Source organism: Eleginops maclovinus, chromosome 24 (genome assembly GCF_036324505.1).
Source record: "Eleginops maclovinus isolate JMC-PN-2008 ecotype Puerto Natales chromosome 24, JC_Emac_rtc_rv5, whole genome shotgun sequence".
In the NCBI taxonomy this organism is placed as follows: domain Eukaryota; kingdom Metazoa; phylum Chordata; class Actinopteri; order Perciformes; family Eleginopidae; genus Eleginops; species Eleginops maclovinus.
In genome coordinates, this window is record NC_086372.1 from 8,717,731 (window position 1) to 8,739,984 (window position 22,254).

General features: G+C 44.3%; 1 protein-coding gene across 14 annotated transcripts in view; it reads left to right on the top strand.

The window, feature by feature from the left end:
• tns1a (tensin 1a) overlaps nt 1–22,254 on the top strand; it is a 73,019-nt gene that overhangs the window by 1,306 nt on the left and 49,459 nt on the right. For 4 of the 14 annotated variants that reach the window (XM_063877686.1, XM_063877687.1, XM_063877693.1 and 1 more), the window contains exons 1-3: nt 5,210–5,572; nt 15,293–15,407; nt 18,270–18,307. In XM_063877686.1, the coding sequence (XP_063733756.1) occupies nt 5,429–5,572; nt 15,293–15,407; nt 18,270–18,307 (297 nt within the window). In that variant the 5' untranslated portion in view covers nt 5,210–5,428. Of the gene's footprint in view, nt 1–5,205; nt 5,573–15,292; nt 15,408–18,269; nt 18,308–22,254 lie in introns of those variants that run through there. The other 10 variants (XM_063877689.1, XM_063877692.1, XM_063877688.1 and 7 more) reach the window with 6 other exon arrangements.

Below are 22,254 nucleotides of genomic sequence, written 5' to 3' on the forward strand. Positions count from 1 at the left end.
GGAACAAATGGTGGTTGCTCCTGATACATAGGGTCACCTTGCTTTCAGAGCTGCAGAATTGTAATGCACCATTATTGGGGGTTTGCGTACTCCCGTAAAAAGGGAACCATTCATCTCCAGCCATTGCACGTCATGCTGTATTTGTTCGGTTTCGACGAGGGTTGCGAGTGTTTCATCCCTGCGCCATATCCCGTTGGTTGTATGGCACATGTGTATGAGCCAGAAAGGCCAAGCGGAGTTCAATGAATGGTATCAGCCGAACGCACACTCCTGTTTCTTTGTCTGTTTCCCCGGAGGAAGCGTTATTAGCCAAACCCGGACCACAATCTTTGCCTTTTTTTGTGCTCCTCTCTAGCTGACAATCAATCATGTATATCAACTGAATGGCACTGTTTCCTCTGACACACACTTACACACACACATGTGAAGGCACCAGAAACAGTGCCCGAGGTGATCCATGAGCATCTCAAGAGAGACCTGTTTTTATAGCCCTTGTCCTAAGGCAGGACTGACCAAATCAGCCTAATGCACTGCACCCTCAGCAGTTTTTAAAAATGATGTCCCCTTGTGAGAATATTATCCTAAAGTAAAGACACTTTCACGCCCCTTCATATCTTTCAAATCGATCGCCATCGTCGGAACCGCGAAGGCTTTAATTCTGCTGGAAAGATTTGAAACTTGAGTGTTGCAGTGCTGTAACTCTCCCTCTGCCGTTGCGTATGAGAAGCGTTCCAGCAGCGGTGGTGTTATAAAGTCTGGTGGCGATGATGGGATTTTGCTCGTGGTGACGCCGTAACATATAGTGCTGCAGCCGCCCGTCTCTCCAAGCCCCGACACCCTCCCGCAACACCAGCAGCAACCCCCCCGCCCCATTGCCGCAGCTCCTTATCTCTACACCCGCGCTCAATCCTACCACACTCCCCTTGTCGCACTCTCTTGTATGTGTGCCTAAACGTGTGTGTGACTGCCTTTGCAGACACACACACTCATTATATAGCTCTTCGACCCTATGCAATGAATCCCCAACCCATTATGTTCGTTCAGTCACAGCTTTAGCTCAGCATGTCCTCTCAGCATTGGCTTTTTTTTTCTCCTTCAATCTAGAGAAAGGATTTCCTTTTGTCTGACATTTTCTGCCTCTTAGGAACACTCTCATACATATGCTGTCATTAAATCGATAGTAAAGAAGGTTTTCGCACCATTTTCTTCCGGATTTGACCCCGGTCTTATTGTTTTTAGAGCTGCAAGAAGCTTAGGTACATCTTCAACGGTTGTACCTACACCTTCAAATGTATTATAACCACTATTGAGATATCCTTTTTGTGTCTATTTTGTGAACAATGCAACTTGTTTGCAGTAAAGCTCAACTAGTTTGAGCTATTTTCCAAAATCAAGTCATAGATTCCAGTAGGGCCACCTTTCTAAATGTTTGTTTTTTGTATTACGGACAAATGCTTTGACACGAAATGGTGTACCGTTGGAAAAGGAAAGGGTGGTGGTTGCAGTGGCACCAATTCCTTTTCACATATTCTAAGATTGATGGGTGTTACGGCTTAACCTAGCGCACATATTGAACTTTTCTTCTCACATAGGAAAGCACACACTTGTTCACCTGCAAAGGAAATCTCAGAAAGTTCCTTTGTGAACCTTTGACCAACTGAGGATTGCAACCACTTGATTTTGCAACAGTTGCCTGATGAGCAATTCCTCATATAAGAAGCGAGTGTTGAAAAAAATGACCCAGCAATAAGCATGCCCCTCTTTGGCCCCATGTAGCTTCATTGAACAATCCAACAAACGGGCCCCTTGCCTCACAACAGAACTTCTTGCAGTGTGCATGACGGACCATTGAGTCTGCTGCTCCAGCTGCAGCACCACAGCTGGTCACGTGACCGGCTGGGAGGTGAAAGTGGAGAGGTAAGGCTCTGTGTCTTCCCTCCAAGGACCGCTGTGAGGTGTTCAGTTTCCATGGCAACCCGGCTCACACGGTCCCCACATGACAGGGCCGGGTTACAACAGGAGATGGGAATATTGTCGGGCATGTGTGTCTTCTGACTGTGAATGTGCAGTGTTTTTTTGACAAAGACATGGGGAAACAAAAGGGAGGTGGAGGGGATGATTTTTTCTCCATGTGTGTTACTATGGTGACACTACGGTGGTACCATGGAAGGGGAACCCTCTGCCTCTCTGCTCTCCTGTATTCCCTTTCCTTTTCCCCTTCTGTTTCTTATTCCCTGTGTTTTCCCTGTGTGTCCTTTCCTCTTGTTCCATTTGTTTCATTGAATTGCCTTGAACTTGTTTCCGTTCATCTCTTTTCCCCTTTTGTAGTTTTCTCCTCCTCTCCTTGGTTCCCCTGCACTCTCCTCTCCTCTAACTGGATTTCCCTTCCTGTCTTTTCATCTCATCTCCTTGTCTCCTTCCTCTCCTTCCCATCTGTTTCTTTTATTTGATTGTGTCTCCTCCTTTCCGCTTCTTCCCTCAAATTTCATATAATGCTCCTTTCCTGCTTCTCCCTGTTTCCTCTCCTCACCCTTCCTCTCCTCTCCTCTACATTTTGTGTTTACTTGCCTCGCTATTCATTTAACTAATGTCCCCCAGGGCAGTAAATTCACATCAGGCAGTACTGCAGACAGCCAAAAGAGAAGAGGCTGATGGGAAAACTGTCCGCTGAATGGCTCCCTATTCTCACGCTGTAGATTGCTTCTCCCAGCATATGCATGAAAACCCCATTCATTGCTCATTGTATTTATCACATGCTCACCTTCCACCTTGAGCGATGTCGTCCAACTGTGGCTGGCGGTGGGCATGTACCGCGCCCAGAGATCTGAATGGCTCGCTGTGTTCTGGGCTGGCGTTCAGCATGATGGATGCTCTGTTATTTTAGCATTAAAGCTTTAATGTGATGGATTCTCCAGCGACAGAAGAGGGGCCTGCCGAATCAATGTGGAATCCTCTTTTTTCCCCTTTTCCATTTTGTCCAAGCAGTATATCTAGCACAACCAAAATATTTGAACTTCTTGGGTGTGTTGGTGGAGCTCTTGTCTGTGTATGTCTATCAAATGTTATATCGGTAAAGGCTGCGAACATCATTAGATTTAATAGAGAGATTAACTGTCCCACCCTGGCCTAAACACCCTTTTCCACGAGTGCAATTCTGTGGGAAATAAAGCGTATGTGTGCTTGTGCCTGCCTGCCAGTGTTTTCAGTGAGTCCCGACATGTTGCATTGGGAATAGGGGAATAAGAACCTGACCTCACTGTGCAAAAATGTTGTACTGAGAAAATACACCACTCCCAAAAGCACACCCAAAATCAATGGTTTTTGCAGGTGGTGAAGCATCACCTAAATGTCTCTTCTGGCTGCACCCAGACAGAAAGAAAACATGCACGTGTACGTTTTATAAAAGCTTACCTGTCTGCAGAGGATTGGTTGGAGGCCACTAGAGGCTGCTAGCAACCCAGTTTACACCAGTTGGCTGCAGGGAGAAAGTAACATGTATCAAACTAAACAAAAAACTGTTCAGGAGTTAACATGACAAGCATTCCCCCAACTGTGCGGACATTATGTTAATACACACAGTGGGAGACATAAACACACACACAGATTTTGTGTCAGGTTAGCCTATGGATTGTGGTAACTGTTACAGTGGAAGTGATGGAGTGCAGCAGGGATCAATAGAGGGTGTTTTCTCAAAATGAATTGGCTCTTAGCCCTTTATGGATCTGACTGTGGAGTGATGTAATGTGCCCGCACCGCTGATATAATGTTGATTCAGTGCTGTACTTGATGTAGATGTACACATGCATGGAGCAATACCTCACACATGTGCTCGGGAAATGTATGCATACATGCATGTGGAATACTTTGTTTCTGCACAAATAGGACCTGGGAGGATGACAAACACACAGTTATGCATATATGCAAGCATGATCAAATGGGTTATCATCAATTGTGTAAGATCTCCTTCAGAAAAGCACTATGACGCAACCTCAAGGAGTTGTCATAGAGAAGCATGCAGTGCAATTAAAGGCACACTTTATTAAGTTATCAGATGAGCTCCAGGACACTTATTAAAGCCGGGAAAAGGTGATGATGTCATCAGGTTTATGTCATTTTAGGCTTGGAAACTACACTTTTGGAAGATTTGAAGGCTTAGTTTGAATGTTTTGTAGTTGTCAGCCTCGTGGATGTGAGTCCGAAGCGGCCTGCGACACAAACTAACATGTTTTATCATCCAATCAGATAATTGAAAACAAAGGGAGCCACAGGGACCTCTAGCAAGCATAGCTATCAAGACAGGAGCAAGGATGGAAGACAAGGAAATAGCAGGAAACGCTATAAGGGGTTTATTTTTATAATGTATTTTTAATCAGCGGAAAGGAATGGAAATGAGTGTTTTGGGCATTTGCCAAGCATGATAAATAAAGCCACAGTGGTGCATTATGGGTTGTGCAGTGTGCAGTGTTATTGGAGCTCAACTCACACTACTAACTAAAAATCAATCAGACAGTTTTTATTTTTCACATAGACGCCAAGTTACATTTCACAAAATAAAAGAAAGATAGACAAAGTAAAGGGCTTCCAAGAACAGTCCATTAAAGCAGAATACCCCATAAAGTATTCCTTATGGGTTTTCAGGACAAGTTATGTCAGTTCTCTTGCATAAAGTATGTCACTGCTGGAGAGCGCTGCACGGCCATATGGTCCTTATTGTGCGCACATGGCCCTTCTTTGAGTGTGTGCACGAGACAGCATGTGCGTATGCAATGTCTGTACACCACAGTGATGATCTCAGCTATATTTTGGAATGGTCCCTGCCAACTTGTGAAGCCCTTACCTGTTAGCTCCCCACTGTTTGTCCGGCCTCTCAGCTGCGTCACAGCAGCTGTCGAGTCCTGCAGATATTCTGAAGGGAGAGTGGAGATCTGGAAACAGGAAGGGGGTTTGCCGATGAAAATTTGAAGTGACATTAGCGCAGACATGAGCGAGCATGCTCTGAGCGGAGAGGTGGAGGGAAAGAGAGGTGAGGTATGCGGCGCAAGGGAAGCCAAACTGGGTGGACGGTGGTCAATGAATAGGGTGTGTGTGTTAGGGTTCAAGAAAAAGGAAGGGAAAAGGAGGGATCATTTGAGGAGAGGGGAGGGAGAAAGAAATAAAGGCCAAGACTCACCTCCCCCCTTTCCCACATGGAATAAAGTTACCACACTTCAAGAGGGACAAGCGAGGGAGGCAGAAGTGAGGGAGCGAACAATAGAGTGACTGAGAGAGGGAAGGACCAGGAGTGGAAGCAAGAGAGGGAGGGAGCGCAGATGCGTGAGACTGACTGAAGCCGTCAGAGAGAGAACACGAGAGCAGCCTTCCCTTCCCTCCCCTCTGTGCACCTCGATCATGGATCTACATCGCCAAAACGTGCGTGGAACCTTTGGGAATGTCTTGGAATACCGTGGATTTCTTCCGTGAGCCTGGAGAGCCCTTTTCTTTTTTTCTCAGGATGCCCTCGGTCTCTCTGTCTCTGCCCTCTGCTCTGGCAGGGAGGGCCAGGACCTGGGTCTGCCTCTCCTGCATGTTTTGGGTAAGACCTCAGAGGCAGGGATGCATTCGGGTCCAGAAATAAGGGGATATGGGTTAAAATGTAGTTATTTGGGATGCAGATTTCCCAAAAGAGGCCTGACACAATCACAATTCTGAATGCTTCTTTTCAGCCCATGTTTTGACATTTGCTCTAATAGCCCTTCCATAGTGTTGTCAAGTGGGCGGTTATGTTGATGTGTGAAGTATTGAGGAGGTTAGGAGTTCATGGTCAATAGCTCCTTTGAATTGAGAACACAGCAGCACACCTGTTGCGTCTGATTCTTGTTATTTTTGGCACCCAGTTGACTTTTTTTCATGGACATCTGGTCAAAAAGCGACTCGGGTCTAGTGCAATTCAAACTTAGATTTCACCACTCCCCATCTTCTGGTCACTACAGGTCGAGTTCAGATTCGTCACATATGACAAGATTGCCGGCAGATCTACAGCGGTTGACTCGGTCCCGTGATCTTTGCAGGACTAATCTAGTTGACTGCTCTGTGGCGACTCGCATCAGCGCGTTCTTGCGTTGGGTCCACGCGGCCTCGGCACTCGAGCTATTTCTGGTTTCTCCTGTATAATTTAATCTGCTGCTGTTCACTTCTCCTGCTATCTGGGACTGACTGAGTGTGTCAGGAACCGGGGGCTTTCCACGCAGCATCTCAGTTTGAAAAAAAAGAAGAAGAAAGAAAAAGTCAAGCACGCCAACACACCTCTGGACATGTGTGATGATGGGTTTGGAATTAGGGTGAATAGGGACATCTTTTTGATATCTCTTGTGTTTGAGAAACCTCCACATCTGAAGTCTGCCTTTTAAGATGCCACCTCATCCTAAAATCCAATGAGCATTTGTATGTAAACATACTGTCTCACCCCACATAACACCTTTTTATGCTCCTAGCTGCAATGCAACACCACCTTTAATGAAGAAGAAGGTGTATTTATTGCCCTTTTTCTGGTATAATGTATACTCAGCGTATAATGATCCTACCCAAGTGTTAAATGAGGCATCTGCCCTACTTTTCTGTAGCTTGCAGTGGGGGAGAGGGCCATTTAGATGCAAGGGGAAAGAGGCAGAGCGGAGGAGAATCTCCCACGCAGTTCATATGCAAAGCGAGACATTGAGTTGTCCGGATGCAAAGGCTTCCAATCCAACCAAAATAATGATGGAGAGGAACAGAGAGGGGACATGAGCGTTGTGACATCAGCAGAGAGAGGAAGGAGGGTAGCAAGGGGAAGCTGAGTGACGTGCGAAAGGCGGTTTCTAAGAAAGCTCCTCAAATACACGCTATTAATTATTTATCACCCCGCACACACAGAGAGAGAATATTAGATTTGACGTGCTGACAGAAACAGCCACAAATGAAGGCTAGTTCGTACAGCACTGGCCAAATATACTTCTGTGTGCTCATTACTACTCTGCAATATGCTAAGCAGCTCTGCCATGAATAACATCAACCGTTATTTGACACAGCACCTGCAATATGATTTTTTTTTTGCTAATTCACTGAAGAATTTCCTGTCTGTGTTTACCCAAGTGCTGCCAGACCTGGGATTATGCAGAGTCACAAGTTTGAGTGCAGACCTCAGATGTTTTCTTATGCTAACTACTCTCGACTTCTATTTTGTAAAATTGCACGGCAAACATAACATACTGCAAGTACCTGGTGTTGCGCAATCATTGCTCAGTCAAAATGTTTGTTTGGCGGATTACACCGTGACTTTACCTATCGGTTTACCATTTGTTGTTTCAATGCCTCGGTTTAGCGTTTTGCTCATCGCCATGTTGGTTTTTAGCCAATCCTGTTTTGTTTTTTTTGGGGAATCACAGGTGGTTCATTTTATCCTAGACTTCTATGCAATTTTAGTGCATTTTGCAACCACAGGATATTGGATATTCTGCTTTGGCATAATCTGTCATCGTCGGACAATAAATAACCTATAATTATACATCCATACATTTGAATATGACACTACTGTGACTTCATGATGAAAACAAAAGCCAATCGCCACCAAACGAACGATGTCGAACTAAATCTAACCAGGTTTTTTTATCTTTGGCTTCCCAATAGTTTAGATTTTGATCACAGTTTGGGACAAAGTATGGCAGATAAGGTTGAATGTCCATGCATATGGAAAACAACAGCTTGTTTTCACACTGGTGATTGTTTGCTTTGTGATTTCGTCGCTTGACGTTGTTGTGACACCGTTGGACATTACAGATTGCATAATAATCAGCTCACTTTTATGGGACTGATCAACAAACAACAGTTCCTTCATGCCGCAGTCCAGCACTGGGCAGGTGAAAAACTGTAAGTAAAGATGTATGGTAGATTCATCATGTCTTCAGTTGTCTGAACAGAGTTCCTTATTGACTGAACAGAACCCCCGGGGAGCTCTGAAAATCAATCAGCCTTTGATTGTACCGTTACTGCCTGCCCAGCCTCTGTATGTGTCACCTCTGTATGTCTGTGTGTGTGGCGTGTATTAGGAATGTATGTTTCCTTTGCTATTAGAAGCGTTTCTACTACCCATGCTTGGTGATTAGCTTGCGTTGAGTGAGGACATTCTTTAGTAATGAAGCGCTCTCTACAGTATGTGTGGGCTAGGAAGCTTTCTCCCTGACAACATGAAAAGGAAAATACTTTTCTTAATTGTTTAATTTGCAGTCAACGGAGTGATTTGAAGTTCTACAAATATTGGCAAAAATCCCAGGGATAAGCAATATCGGCAGACTGTCATGTGGCTCCATCAGCCACTTATTGCTGGTTTGACCCTCTGGGGTTTCAAAATCGGACTGCGCCATTTTCTTTGCAGTTTGTTTTTGGTAAAAGAATATGAGGAAAAGTTGTTTTTTTACTAGACGTAATAATAATGTTGCTTTTGATGATGATTCCCACCTTCAAAAGACATGGAACTGCACTCAGACCTACTTTTGGCCATCATCCTCCGAAAGGGACCTGATGTACTGCTCAGCTGCCACACAGCCAGAGATCCCTCCAACTCTCACCGGAGCTTCCTCCATGCTCTCCTTTTTTTCTCAGCATTTGTGCATGTGTCTACTATATACATGCCTTGCGTGTGGGACTGTTTTTTGAGAGTCAGACTGTCCTCAGAGAGCTTAAGCCGTCACTCTGGCTAAACAACGCTCTGTGTACCCGTGACCAGATGATTTATATGCGATGTGACCGGGCGCCTCCCTCTAGGCCCCCAGGCCAACACCAGCCATGCCGCGACCTAGCTTGAGCACACTTCCCCCGGGCACTCTGCCCCCGCATCTCATACCCAAGTCTGGATCTCTGCCCAAGTTCTATCTGTGGACAATCAAACATCAGGAAAAGCTTGAAGTTGTGATGGCCATTGGATGGAAAAGTGTTTATTTATTGGCAGGAAACCATAGGCACTCTCAACATGTTGTATCGTTTAAGATTTTTAAGAGCTTGAATAGATAGCAAAACCCGAGTCAGCCACTGATGAAAATGGAAGGAACGAATGAACCAAATCTAAAAGATGATAATGGAAGAAAGTACAAAGAATGAATATTATACAAAAACATAATCCTTAGAGATATCCGCGGAACAAATCCCAATTTATGTTTATATTTTGTCCCCAAACTTTCATTTCTGGGGGGAAAAAATGCTACTGCTGTTGTTTAATAGTCTCCTTTAATATGTATTAGTTGTCACGTGTATCAACATGTAGGGAAAATGGAAAGGCTTTCAATATACCTTTAAGGGCTTCTGTTGTGCTCTTGTCCTGTGTGTGTGTGTGTGTGTGTGTGTGTGTGTGTGTGTGTGTGTGTGTGTGTGTGTGTGTGTGTGTGTGTGTGTGTGTGTGTGTGTGTGTGTGTGTGTGTGTGTGTGTGTGTGTGTGTGTGTGTGTGTGTGTGTGTGTGTGTGTGTGTGTGTGTGTGTGTGTGTGTGTTTCCCCGAGATGGACTCAAGAGAGGAGAGCTTCATTAGCAGCTGGCTAATGATCATAAGCGGCCCAGACTTCATGATCACAGCTCATCGATCTTCGTGTCTCTCTCGTCTGCACCTGGTATTGATCATATCGCGCAAACAGCATAACAGCTACACCGTCACGTACACACACAGATGCATGTGGATTATTTGTTGCATCCGTAAGACATCAGACCCACATTAAAGCAGGACCGTTTCTGGTCTTCAAGGAGGGATCTGCTACAACCTGGCCACCGCCCTACAGTGTCAGTCCAGTGGGTTCGGCTGAATTCAGCGCCGTAAATAAATCATCCTGAGCTCACGTGTATGGTCTTGTACTCAGATCCATACTCCAATGAAGTATGGAGGTAGACAGGGTCCGAAAATTGTAAAAATATGATTGATTCCACAAAACATAGGAATATGTTCCTCAGCTTTTTTCTATTTGATTTTGTATCGAACACCCAAACGCGTTTTTGAATTGAAATGACATTTTGACATTCATTTGTAAATGCCTGGACTTAAGTAGCTCATATGTGTTTCAGGAAGATTTGTGCACACATTTCTGCACATTTGCGACTGTGTTCTCGGAGAAGTGGTAACATTTGGAGAGAAAAGGTCACTTTATGAGGATAGGATTATTAATAAATGAGTAAAAAGTGATGTTTTTTTTCAAGGTGCATGGATTAGACTTCACGGAATACAGTTTCTTTCATAATTTATTCCTATTACCAAATTCTGTCTCCGTAGTATTCTGATCAAATCTGTTACCATCTAAGTTCTTCCCCTGCAAACTCCACCATAGTTTGTATGTGTTTATGAAACTTTCTGGAGGGGTAAACATGTGAATGCTGACACGCTCACACACACAAATATGACAAATATCATCCTGGTTTCCATTTTCCCTCTTGTTGTGTTTCTCCTGCTCGTTTTCTCTCACTCCCTCTGTCTCACAAAGGCGCCCATTGTGTCTGACAGAATTTCAATTTGGTGGAAATTGAAAGCAGGTGTGGCTCTGCTTCTTCATCCCGGGCTTCTCGTTTTCCCCCGGCCTGTTAGTGTCTGTGGGGCCTGTTCCTCATGCTTGACTTCATCGAGCCGTGTCATCCAGCGTTTTCTAGCTGGGTTTGGAGCTCGTTCCTTTCTTTATTTTTTGTCCGGGTGACTCATTCGCTCCCTCTGCTCACCTCGTCCATCAACCAGGTAGTCACTAACTCAGAAAACAATTCACCTCACTCACTCACTTTCTCTGTCACATGGTATTTATCTTACCTGGGACAGCCTTAGGAAGGAAAGAGTATTTGCTGCAGCCTCTAGAATTTCTTCTTCCCAAAAGTATTTCCAGGAAAAACAGGACGACTAATAGAACTAGATTGTTAACAGTTTTATTTAAAAAACACCACATTGATGAATCTGGCAGAGGGTGGGGGGGGGGGGGGTTATAAATTTGACCATCTAAACAAATGAGTGGGGTTTATGTCTTAAGGTGTACACGCATGACAGAATACATGCATGCCATGCGCCAGGACTAATTTGTGTCCGTGCCCTGTCCCGGTGCGGAAGAAAACAGCATTGCCTATGAGAGCCACCCCCCCCCCCCACTCCCTCCTGCTCCCACATCTTGGCTCTAAGTGGGGTCGCGGTCGAGGTAGCGTAGTGATGCTTTTCATTAGCTAAGTGCAACTGGGGGAGAGGAGCACAGGGCCTTGATTTACTGTGCCTGCTGTCTATAAGCCTGGACACACACACACACAAACACACTCTCACAAAAACACCTACTCTCCTCCTCTTCCTCCATCCTTTTGCTCTTAGACCACTCACTCTTTCCCTTTATCCCCCCTTTTCTCTCCATCTACATCCATTTTCCTTCCCCTCTCTGTCTCTTTTTTTTCACTTCACATCGCCCCTTTCCATTTTCTCTCTGCGGCGTCTCCGGGGATTCTCCTCCTCACACGACACGGAGGAGATTTCAGCATGGCATTTTGGATTTCTTCATGACTGTCCTGAGTCTCTTGGTTTTCTTGATTTTGGCGACACCCGTGGTGACAAACGGCAAAATACCTTGGAGTTTGAACTATGAGCGTATCTCGATTATATTTCTTCCACAGATCATTCAAGAGAAATCTCACAAGGGCAGTAGATTTAATGCGGAAAACATTTTAGGAGCATCTAGAAAACATCTGAAACATTTATACCTGGCTATTCTGTAAGTGATGTCAACTTTTTGGGAAAGTTATCCCAATGTTCCCTCCCTGGCAAAACTTCCTCTTTTCCTCGATTTGAACCTCAGGAAGCAAGTTGTTTCGTACCGGATAATACAATCTGTCATGGATGGTTAAGATGCTGATGGCATTCATTAGGGAAGGGGCTTTCTGATTACAGGCCTAATAGTGAGCCTTAGCAACATCTTTTATGAAAAGTTTTAAGAACCGGGACCCAGTGTGCGTGAGCTTGTGAAACTCTGAGGGTCATTTCCACTCAAACTAAGTATGATCCCTGTTATACTCTTGTTTGATTACTCGCCATTTAAGCTGCTGGGGCCCTTTTCCCTCTCTTTAGTAGAATCCCAGATGCTACATGGCAGCCATCCAACAACCATGTGCAGTGGCGAGACTCAACGTGGGCATGTTTGCGTGCGTGCAAACTTGTGGTTGTATGTTTTTCTGTCCTTTTTTGAAAAACTCCTACCTCATCCATCATTGTCTGACAGGACACGTTGACCTCAGTTGCTGTGGCAGCCAGGTAACCATGGCTCCTGCCTGTGACACAGCTGGCGGTGTCTGATTGGTTTAGCTGGCGGCTTTCTGCCAGGTCATCTTTAACATCAGGGCTGGAGAGTGGCACCAAGGTGCTTCAACTGCTATTTATAAACCTAGACCGGCACACTGCAAAAGATGTCCGTCTTAGCTGTTTACTCTCAACTTTAGTCTGATGCTTTTAATTGGGTTTGCCAGAAATCAGAAATTCTTTATTTGTCCCAAAGCAGGAAGTGTCGATCGTGACAGCAAAGAGACAGCGCTGATAAAAGCAAGAAGAGAAGGCAATTAAAAAAAGAGGTTTCAGTCAAAGCAGGGTATTGTCAGGTCAGGTTTTTCCAGCTTGGTTACAGTTTCACAAAACACTCATCTGTTGTATTTATTTTCATTGGCATGGTTATACCATCCTTTGTTTTCCATTTCTCGCACCGTCTTCTTTATTTCGTCCATCTCAGCAGTTCCAATAATCACGACGGGTATCACTCAGCTCAGATTACATCCCTTCCCTTTAATGAAAGTGTCTGTTTGTATTTGAACCTGAGCTGCTGTTCAGTATATCTACCTGCTCGTGAAAGAACAACGTCTTTAATGAGTCGGATTACACACAGCCTATTGTTTGGTGAACGCTACCTGTTGTAGCCCGCTGCGTCCGGCTCTGTGCAGCCAAGGTCAGCCATGATTCTTCTGTGGAGCTTCTGGCGAGTGGGTCACAGTGTGACAAAAGCCATTAAGATGTAGGGAGATAGTGAAGCGAAAACGCTGAGAAATACACTTTTGTAATAGCTTTGAGCCAAATTGACTGCGGCACATGGAGAGGGAAAAAAAGAAAAAGACCGGGGAGCATCGGGGAGAAAATGAGCTCAAAGACAAAGAAGCTAAGGATTACAATACTTTGTCCTGCTTTCATCAGTGGGCCTCACATCACCTGGAGTCCTTTTTAGATGAAGTAGTTCTGGTTGTAGAAGTAGTGGTTAGAATTAGTTGGGATGGCAGATGGTTTTAACTTAAATTATAAGAAGATACACGTGATATGAAGAGTAGGGGATTGGGATTGCCCAGTTTTAGAAAGAGGTACTTTACGGAATACCACAAGTTATTTCAGCGAAACCGACCGGCATTCAAAGTCTCATCCTCTAATGCTTATGGCCTTAAATAAAAAGGTATTCTCAATGTTTTTGGTTCAAGCTTAACATATATTACGTCTGTCATTGTTTTGTCTCTGAGAAATCTTTTATATCTTTTATAAAATATGAAATAAATCCCCAATATTTTTTTAGGTGCGACCCTAGTATTTGCATAGTCTACTCCATAGTTATTTTGTTTCCGGGCAGCTTTGAGGGAAGCTTGTGCTCTATGCTGATTGGTTGGTCCAATTGGCATTCCTGAAAATTGGCGTAGCTGGAAGAAAAATCAGCTTGTTGACTTTGGGGTTTGATTGATTTATTATTAAAGTAGATCCTAATCACTTTATTTATTTGGGAATCGATGCGGCATTTACAAGAATCCTTCAAAATGTAGATTAGACAAAAACTACAACTCCCTCTCAGATGATTCAAGGGATTGCTGACACGTGAGTTCAATGAAGAGACTCTTTCAAGGTGATAGTTGGAACAAGGTGTCTTTAAAATGCTGCTTTCAATCGAGTTTACAGTCCAGCAGAGCCCAGCCTAGACAAGCCCAGCTGCACAAATACACAGAGGAAATGACATCATCATTATGACTCACCATGGGGGTTGTTCAGACAGAAGGATTGTGCGAAACGAAATCAGTAGTAAAGTGGTGGAAGGTGAGAAACAAGCGGAACAAACTGCCAGCTTTTTTTTTACCCTCAGATCAGGAAAATAGTATCAAACCGGCTTTAATTAAAACTATATAAATGACTTGTGTGCAATGCGTCACTCAGGCCCCAAACTGAATGATAATTTCCCCCAAAACCTCTCTTTTTTTGGTGATGTGTTTAAGCTCTGTGTCAGGTTGAGCTGCTTAAGAGTTAAAGTACCATCAAAGGGAAAATCTAGTGACCCAGTTACAGTCCTCTTGCTGCATTTCGGATCCTCCTCGTTAAAATCAACATTGAGCAAGGCGCAGCTGTTTGGAGGGACAATCTTATTTTGACGTAATGATGCTTTGAAAGTGTTGGGAATGTCACTACTCATCAGGAATACATCGGAATTCTTTTTTTTGCAATGGTCTCTAGGGTTCCCGGCCCACATGCACATCAACCCCACCGTCACCACGGTCATCTGCATTTGAATATCATTGCTTTGAGGTATACAGAAAACGCTGAGCACTTTTTATTCCCTCTGCTCTGCTCAGTTTTTGGTGCAGTTTCTAGAGCTTCTGTGTCCTCAGGCAGGAAATATCCCAGCACACACACACACACACACACACACACACACACACACACACACACACACACACACACACACACACACACACACACACACACACACACACACAGACACATGCATACAGTACAGTATGAACACACACACACACTTATATACACACCCAGGCGTACATCATTCCTAGAGTTTTTTGAGGTTGTTGGCTGCTGTGAGGCTTCTTTCTTCCCCCCCCCCCCCTCTCTCTCCTCTTCATCATTAATTAGTCTTTTAATTAAAAACTTCAAAGTGAAAAACATCCTCTGCTGGTGGGCGGGCTATGTCAGTGTGTGTCAGTGCGTGTCAGTGTGTGTGCATGTCCATGCAACGTTGTGACACAGAATCATGTCAGCTATGAAAGTGTCTTTTTTTAATTAAATAAACAAAACACTGTATTGGTTGAAATACAGTATTATATTAAAATGTGACATTTACTGAATAATGTTGCATTTTTGGTTTTAAAAAAGGCCAGAAACATTCATTAAAACACTCGACAGCCTGAGATCGAACCCCCAACATGCAGCGGCCGTAGGCCAGTATATCATAGCTGAATCCCAAATGTGTTGCTATTGGCCGAGGACCTGCTGGCATCCATTCAACCGACTCCCTCCTGATCTCTCTTCCTTCCTCTTCCTCCCACAGCCCGACGAGCTGGAGGGCGTCCACACACACACCTTCAAGCTGAAGCCGTTCAAGAAGGCCAAGAGTTGTGATATATGCAAGCAGGCCATCACCAAGGAGGGCCTCATCTGCAAAGGTGAGTTTAACTCCGACTCTGAGCAGACGGGAGATGAGGTATTCATTCATGTGTATGTTCTCCTGATTCCTGTTGGGGCAGGAGGCTGGGAAAAACACGAGCAATCACAGCAAGTCTGAACCAATGGGGTTCAATAAAGTAGGGAAACATGTTGGCAGATAAGGTTTTAACATTATGTATAAACATCTTCTTCTATATGACCACAAGATCATGCATGTGCACATTTTTTTGAAACACTAACAGATGCAAGAATAAAAATGCCTCGTGCATCAACTTTTTTTTTTTCATGCTTCATGCATCGAGGAGCCAAATGCATTTTTACTGCTTTGTTTACTTCCCCAACATAATGACATCAACACTTGCGCTTCTATTGCTAGCGCTCCTATACATTGTACGTGATAGGCTAAGGGGCGGGACATCTCTAAGTGGTTGACCAATCACAACAGAGCCGGCCAGCTGACCAATCAGAGCAGACTGGGCTCTGGTTTCAGACAGAGGGGAAAAATAGGTGCTGCAACACAGGCAGTATGAGCAGAATATGGCCCCTTTAAGCTTATTTTACACATTTTGATGAACTGATTTGATCATATCAGTCCCAAAGTCTAAATACGTTCAGTTTACAGTGATGTAAAATGTGTCTGACAGTGGTATTCTACATCTGTCTCTCAGTCTCCATCTCCTTTGTTTTGCCTGTTTTATTCCAATGTGTGCAAACAGTGTGTATGTTTGCATGTGTCTGCTGTTTTTCTCCCTCGGTGTCTCTCCCATCTTCCTCCCTGCCCTTTAAGCCCCGTCTCCCTCCACTATCCCCTCGCACGGTTTTGGTTTCTAATTTTAGAAGAACTGAAGGTTTTATTGTCACTCCGAAGAAAAAGTCCAGGGGAAATTAACGTGAAAGGACTCCCGGGCAGCTTACATTTTCTTTCTTGTCTCCCTCCTTCCATCCATCCATCCATCTCTCTCACACACTCTCCCTTTTGAAGTACAAACACTGCGTCTTTAGCAGGAGCCGAGTGGAAGCCCGGTGGTAGCAGAGCGGGCCTGTATAGGGCTTTGGCTGAGGATTTGCTGTTAAAATTAGCATGGCTGCTGCTGCTGCTGCTGCTGCTGCATTAGCCTAGATAAGAGGGAAAAAAGGGAAAGAGGGGAGAGGGGTGGTGGGGGGGGGGGGGTAGAGCGAGGCAGGATAAAGACAGAGAAATTGGGGTATAGGGGGATTGGGAGATAGGCATGCAAAACAAAGGGAAAAGAGAGCAAAGGGGAGCACGGGAGAATTACTTCCCCTTTCATCCCCCTTTTGTTCAATCATCCCCTATGTTAAAATACAGTAAGCTTCCCCTGCCAAAGCTTAAAGTCATCCAGCTGAAAGCCCCCCCCCCCCAAAAAAAAAGCCTCCAGGAGCTGCTTCATGTGCGCAAATGTGGTTTAATCAGCGAAGAAGTGCTATTAAATCTGAGCGTTTTACAGCACTGTATGTTCACTACACATGGACATCCTCCCTGCCCTTTACAGATACCAGGAAGTGTTGCTAGGCGCCCCAGTGAAAAGACCACATTGCTAGAGGGCTTGTGGACAAAGAGATCAGATGTGTCATTGACATCCAGATGTGTTGGGGATGTACACACGCCTAAGTGACTGAGGTTGTTCTGTCACCTGCACGCTCTTCTCATGGTGTTATAACCCGGGACCAGTTGCCAGGCAACAATGGGCCTGTGAGGGGAAGTTTTTACACGGTTTTTGTGCAGGTTTAACAAAAGAGATGTTAGATAGTGAGATTTTCGGGAGGCTGGGAGGCAGATTTATTGACATTTCGCCAGAGTCGTACTAGATGTTAACAACTTTCCTGTCAAATATGGAATCAAAACGTGGATTCTTATCCTCTTAAGCCCCAAATACATATATAGATAGATGCTTATTTTGTATAACTTCCCAAATGATTGTAAAATGTCAGATCTGTATTGTTTTTTCATACACTCCTGGCTCATTTTATCATTTAAAAATCACTGATTTGACGCATTTTGCTTTATCAAAATAAGCTAGGGTTTCACCTACATGACCAACTCGATGAAATAGGAGTCAGTAATAAGTAGATAATTAGATGGACAAATATTCAAATAATTACCAATCAGCTCGACACACACACACACACACACACACACACACACACACACACACACACACACACACACACACACACACACACACACACACACATACACACTGACCAAGCGCTCATCACCATTACACCGGCCTGCATAAATGAACCGGAGTGCTTTTCTAGCTTCTCTCTCTGAGACCACCCGGAACATTCCTGCACCAACACCGTCGTCACTTCTGCTCACACGTGAAAAAACACCCCCCACCACCTGGGGACCACCTACAGAGCAGGTGTGGGGGGTCAACTCTCCTACCTGTACGCACTCTTTTCACACCTAGAGGTCCGCCCTTTCTCTGTTTCTCATTATGACATCAATATTTGATCAAAGTCCTATTTCTACTGAGGATAATCCAGGCGTTTCATGTTGTCTGAACATTTTACACCTCTTTCTAAAGGTTCTAAAGGAGAAAAAAACACTAATGTATGGATGGATGTTTGCTTTATGTGGCCACTTGGGGGCAGCACCACAGCATGTTAGTCCGGATGGAGCTGACCTTGTTTCCTTTGCAGCACATTCAGCAAAGACACAGTGCATGACATTCTCAACCGCAATTGACAACCAGTGACTTCTGAAAAGTGACTTTGTGCTCTCTTAAATTGATTTGTACTCCTGCGTTGGTCTAAACTAGAGATTGTGTGTGTCTTTTTCTGTTCATCCAGGTGTGCTCTTCTCTGTTAACCTAACTGTGTCTCTTGTCTTCCAGCGTGCAAGTTGTCACTTCACAGAAAATGTGAAGTTAAGGTAAGACAATAATCTTCCACTCCTTATTCTTACTGAGTTTATACTGGTTCTGTAGGCACACGTGACCTTGGTAATTGTTTGTCTCTATATTGTTCAAAAAGCAGCTGTATTTTGGTTCTTAAAGTTAATATTTCTCTCTTGAAACATCGATATATGATCACAGACGTTAACATACGACTCCAATGCAGTTGAAAACATTGTAACAGAACATCATTTTCACGTTGCGCCTTTATTTTGAAATTCCTATGGCCCATTTGCCCAAAATCAATCGCTCCCATTCAATTGATGAGGCCGCTGGCACATGGGGTTGTAAACGCAGAGGATTCCAACCGAGAGAGTACAGCATCATTCAGCAACATGAAGTATATCAGTGCTTTCCTTGCATTGAATCACAACTTCTTCATAGTCTCACCACCACCATTTGATCCCAATCTGCAGAGCAAAGGGGAAGAATGCATGTGTAGAGTAAATGGAAAGGAGGAATGAATGATGGAGAAAAGGCAGGGAAAGGGTGGAGGTTTCAGAGCTTAACAAGGCTACTCTCAGTGGTTTTAGTTGTGACTTGTGTGGAGAAACGTTACAAACGTCCCTCTACTCTTTTAGATGGCCAGAAACCATTCCTCTACCCAAATATTACCGTAGGAACAAAAGCTGCGTGTTCCGAAAAAGAAAAATCCCAAATAGCTCTTAAATCAGGCAAAGCCATTTGTGGTGGCAATTGGGGGAATAATCAGGAAAACCAGAGTCATGAGTCATTCATTCTGGTGGTGACGGACACAGGACAGGGAATGCTTTGTGTCTGGGAGGAGAAGAACTGATGAAATTGAGTTTAATTAGGTTAAAAAGTTACAGCTTTGGCACCATTTCCCTAATCCTTATTTGCTAATGTGCTAATCCCTAAATTGGTTTACTCGAGACCAAACATTTGTGTTGGCTCCTTCCAGTGAAATGACCCCTCGATTTAAAAATAAACAGGAAACAGTACGGCTCATTGTTTCAGGTCGTAAAAGTTCAGGAAAATGAAAGTCTCTGTGCAAACACGCGTGTGGATTTAGGCAGAGCGAGATGCTTTCCTTCAGCCGGCTCCACGCTGACCTTGAACCGTAAATTTGTCATCAAGCACCACGAAGTCGTCGCCAGTGTTTCGGTGTAGGCGTGAAAAAAACCTCCACTTCCCTTTCGGTGTAGTAACCGGGACATTAAAACACAGTTGTTCCAAAGCTTCGTGTCGTCACGTTTTATGCAGCATCTCTGTGTTTTTACGGCCTTTTAATGGAGCCTGTTCAGATTTTAATGTCTGTGATAAACGTAAATGTTCTTAACATATGATGAGAGACACACATGTGTGTTTATTCATATTTAGGGGGGGGGGGGCCCAGTTTAGGGGCTTTGAGCTTTAACTTTTAGGCACATTCAGGAGCAGGTGATCAGCTGACCTGAGAAGGCGAGTGGGCGTGCAGGGGTGTAGCAACTCGGAGAGGTATTGAAAGTATAGCATAGTATTTGGAGACCATTCATTTTCTGTTTTCCTTTCTCTACAACCACAAACATCTTTGAGTGAACGTCTTTTTTTGGAGATGTTCTAGATGGGCTTCAAATGAGTTCTTAACCCAGATCGTCTTGGAGACGGACCTTAATGCAGTAGTTGCGGTTGCGTACGTTGAGGTGGATCGTGACTCTGTCTATTTTAAGCAATACAATGCTTAAATTGTAACGGTGAATTCCAGACGAAGCCCTGGTGCTAAAACACGTCTTTGTTTTTGAAGTAATCCCATAGAATGTAGGCTGTAATTAGTGTTTACTTTAGATTTTTGTGAACACCTTGTCTTCCTCAATGGCAGAAACCAATCAGAATCCAGTATTTCCACCCAAAATTCGGGGCTATGCGTGTGTGCAAGGGATCATGTTTACTTGTGTTGACTGGATAGCGCAGCATGGAAACATGGCTTACTTATTCCTTGTGATTTATCCCTGCCATGTCTTGGAGGAAGCTCTGGAATGCCGCTGCAGTGGTTTCTGCTTTTCTTTTGGGCTGGCGGCTTGGAACACACATGGGAGGTTTGGCAAGGCGAGGCAGGGCCGAAGGGGAATGGTGGGGTTGGACTAAACAAGCGAGGGAAGAAGTTTTGAGTATTCCACTTGTAAACGACAGTGCTGGACGGTGTATTTGTCATTCCTTGGCTGCATTTTAGAAAATCCTCCGTGTCTTAAGTACAACATGGTGCAGTCGGACATGCCATCATTTTTTCCTGCTGCAATTCTACCTCAGCCACAAGACAAATTGAACTGGAAAAGATAGATAGAATCTGAGTCACACACATGCACACAGCAGAGCGCACACAGTGAAATTGGTCCTCTGCATTTAACCCACCCTAGTGCTAGGAGCAGTGGGCAGCTATCGTAGGGAGCAATGGGGAGGGGGGATTGGAGGTGTCCGGTGCCTTGCTCAAGGGCACCACAGCAGGGCCTAGGAGGTGAACTGAGACCTCTCCAAGTAGCAGTCCACTTTCCATATTTCAAGTCTGTTCGGGGACTTGAACCGGCGACCCTACGCAGTCAAGCCCCTACTGACTGAGCCACTGCTGGACTGACTGAGCCACTGCTGGACTGACTGAGCCACTGCTGGACTGGAAAACGTCTGTTTTCTGATATTTTGTCTAGCTCTGTCTTGCACTCTGCATAAAAGTATTGAAAAACATTGGAAGCTAGGTGGGTTGTGCACCACAAACTAGACAAGATAGAGGAGACCTGCTGGCTTCCCAGAACTCTACTGGAAAAATACTAGAAAAAGGTAAAAAGGCAAATGTAAAACAGCAAGAGGCAATGGAAACAACAGTTTGATTCTAGTCGAATAAAAACATTAAAGGTCAGCTGGGAAAACTTGGACCAGGCAATGAATTCCTGATATTTACCCCCGGTTCTTCTCAGGCCCCGGGGACCATTTTCTATCTGCATCCATCCTTCCACAGCACTCACTGTTTTCAACACGTTTTTGTGTTCATCAGGCAATTAAAAAAATCTCACGACTTGTTTACTTTTGCTGCAGTCAGCTGGAGCTGAACAAAGTGCTGTCGTACTCAGGCTTTTCCACTTCCTGTGGTTGTAGATGTTTACAGATCTTGGAGCAGCACTAGGGGTGAAACATTCGGACCAGGAAGTGAGTCACAGACGCAAGGATAAAATAACAGAGGGCATTGAGACACATTTCAAACCAAAGGAGCGTATTCCTGTTGACCTATTTAAACTTCAGTCTGTCAGGTGGAGACTCTGAGTGTAATTCTCCTCAACTCTTGTGCATTGTTCAGAGTAATCTTCGGAAGTCATTAGATAGTGGAAAGGCCGGGCAGTTGGGTTATGTAACTATTGTCTTTAAATATCAAAAAGAAGTGACAGTAATAATTACATCTCTTAATCAATAACTAAAACCAGTGTGCTAAAGAAAAAGTTCTTAATACTTCAATGAACTGAGAAATGCACTTCGTTCTCTCAAAGGTTTTCAATGTTTTGAAGCAGATTTGGCAACCCAGTCACATGCTGAGTTTCTATTTTTAGTTGATTCAATAGTTCCTTTGTCATGCAAAAAGAAAATCCAGAGGATATTGTTGCAGCGAGGAGACTCAGACATCCCATTTCATCTCGACTAGCCCAAAATCCCCCTCTGTCAAGCCGAGCTCGCTCGCAGCTTACATAACAAAAGCAGTGATGCGCTAGAACCAGCTAAGCATTTTAGAAGAGGGAAAGTCTTCACCTGCAACAGCAGACTTTTACTGTCACAGAGAAAACCAAAAAAACCCCATTTTCTTCTTTGAGTCAAATCACGCACATTCCAAGCTCGTCTCAGCCTGACTCCAGCTAAGCCGGGCCTCCTCCAGTGCAGAATGTAAAGGGTCAAGTGTTTTGAGGTCTGGTCTGTTTAATCCTGGCATCCTAACATTTAAATCCACATC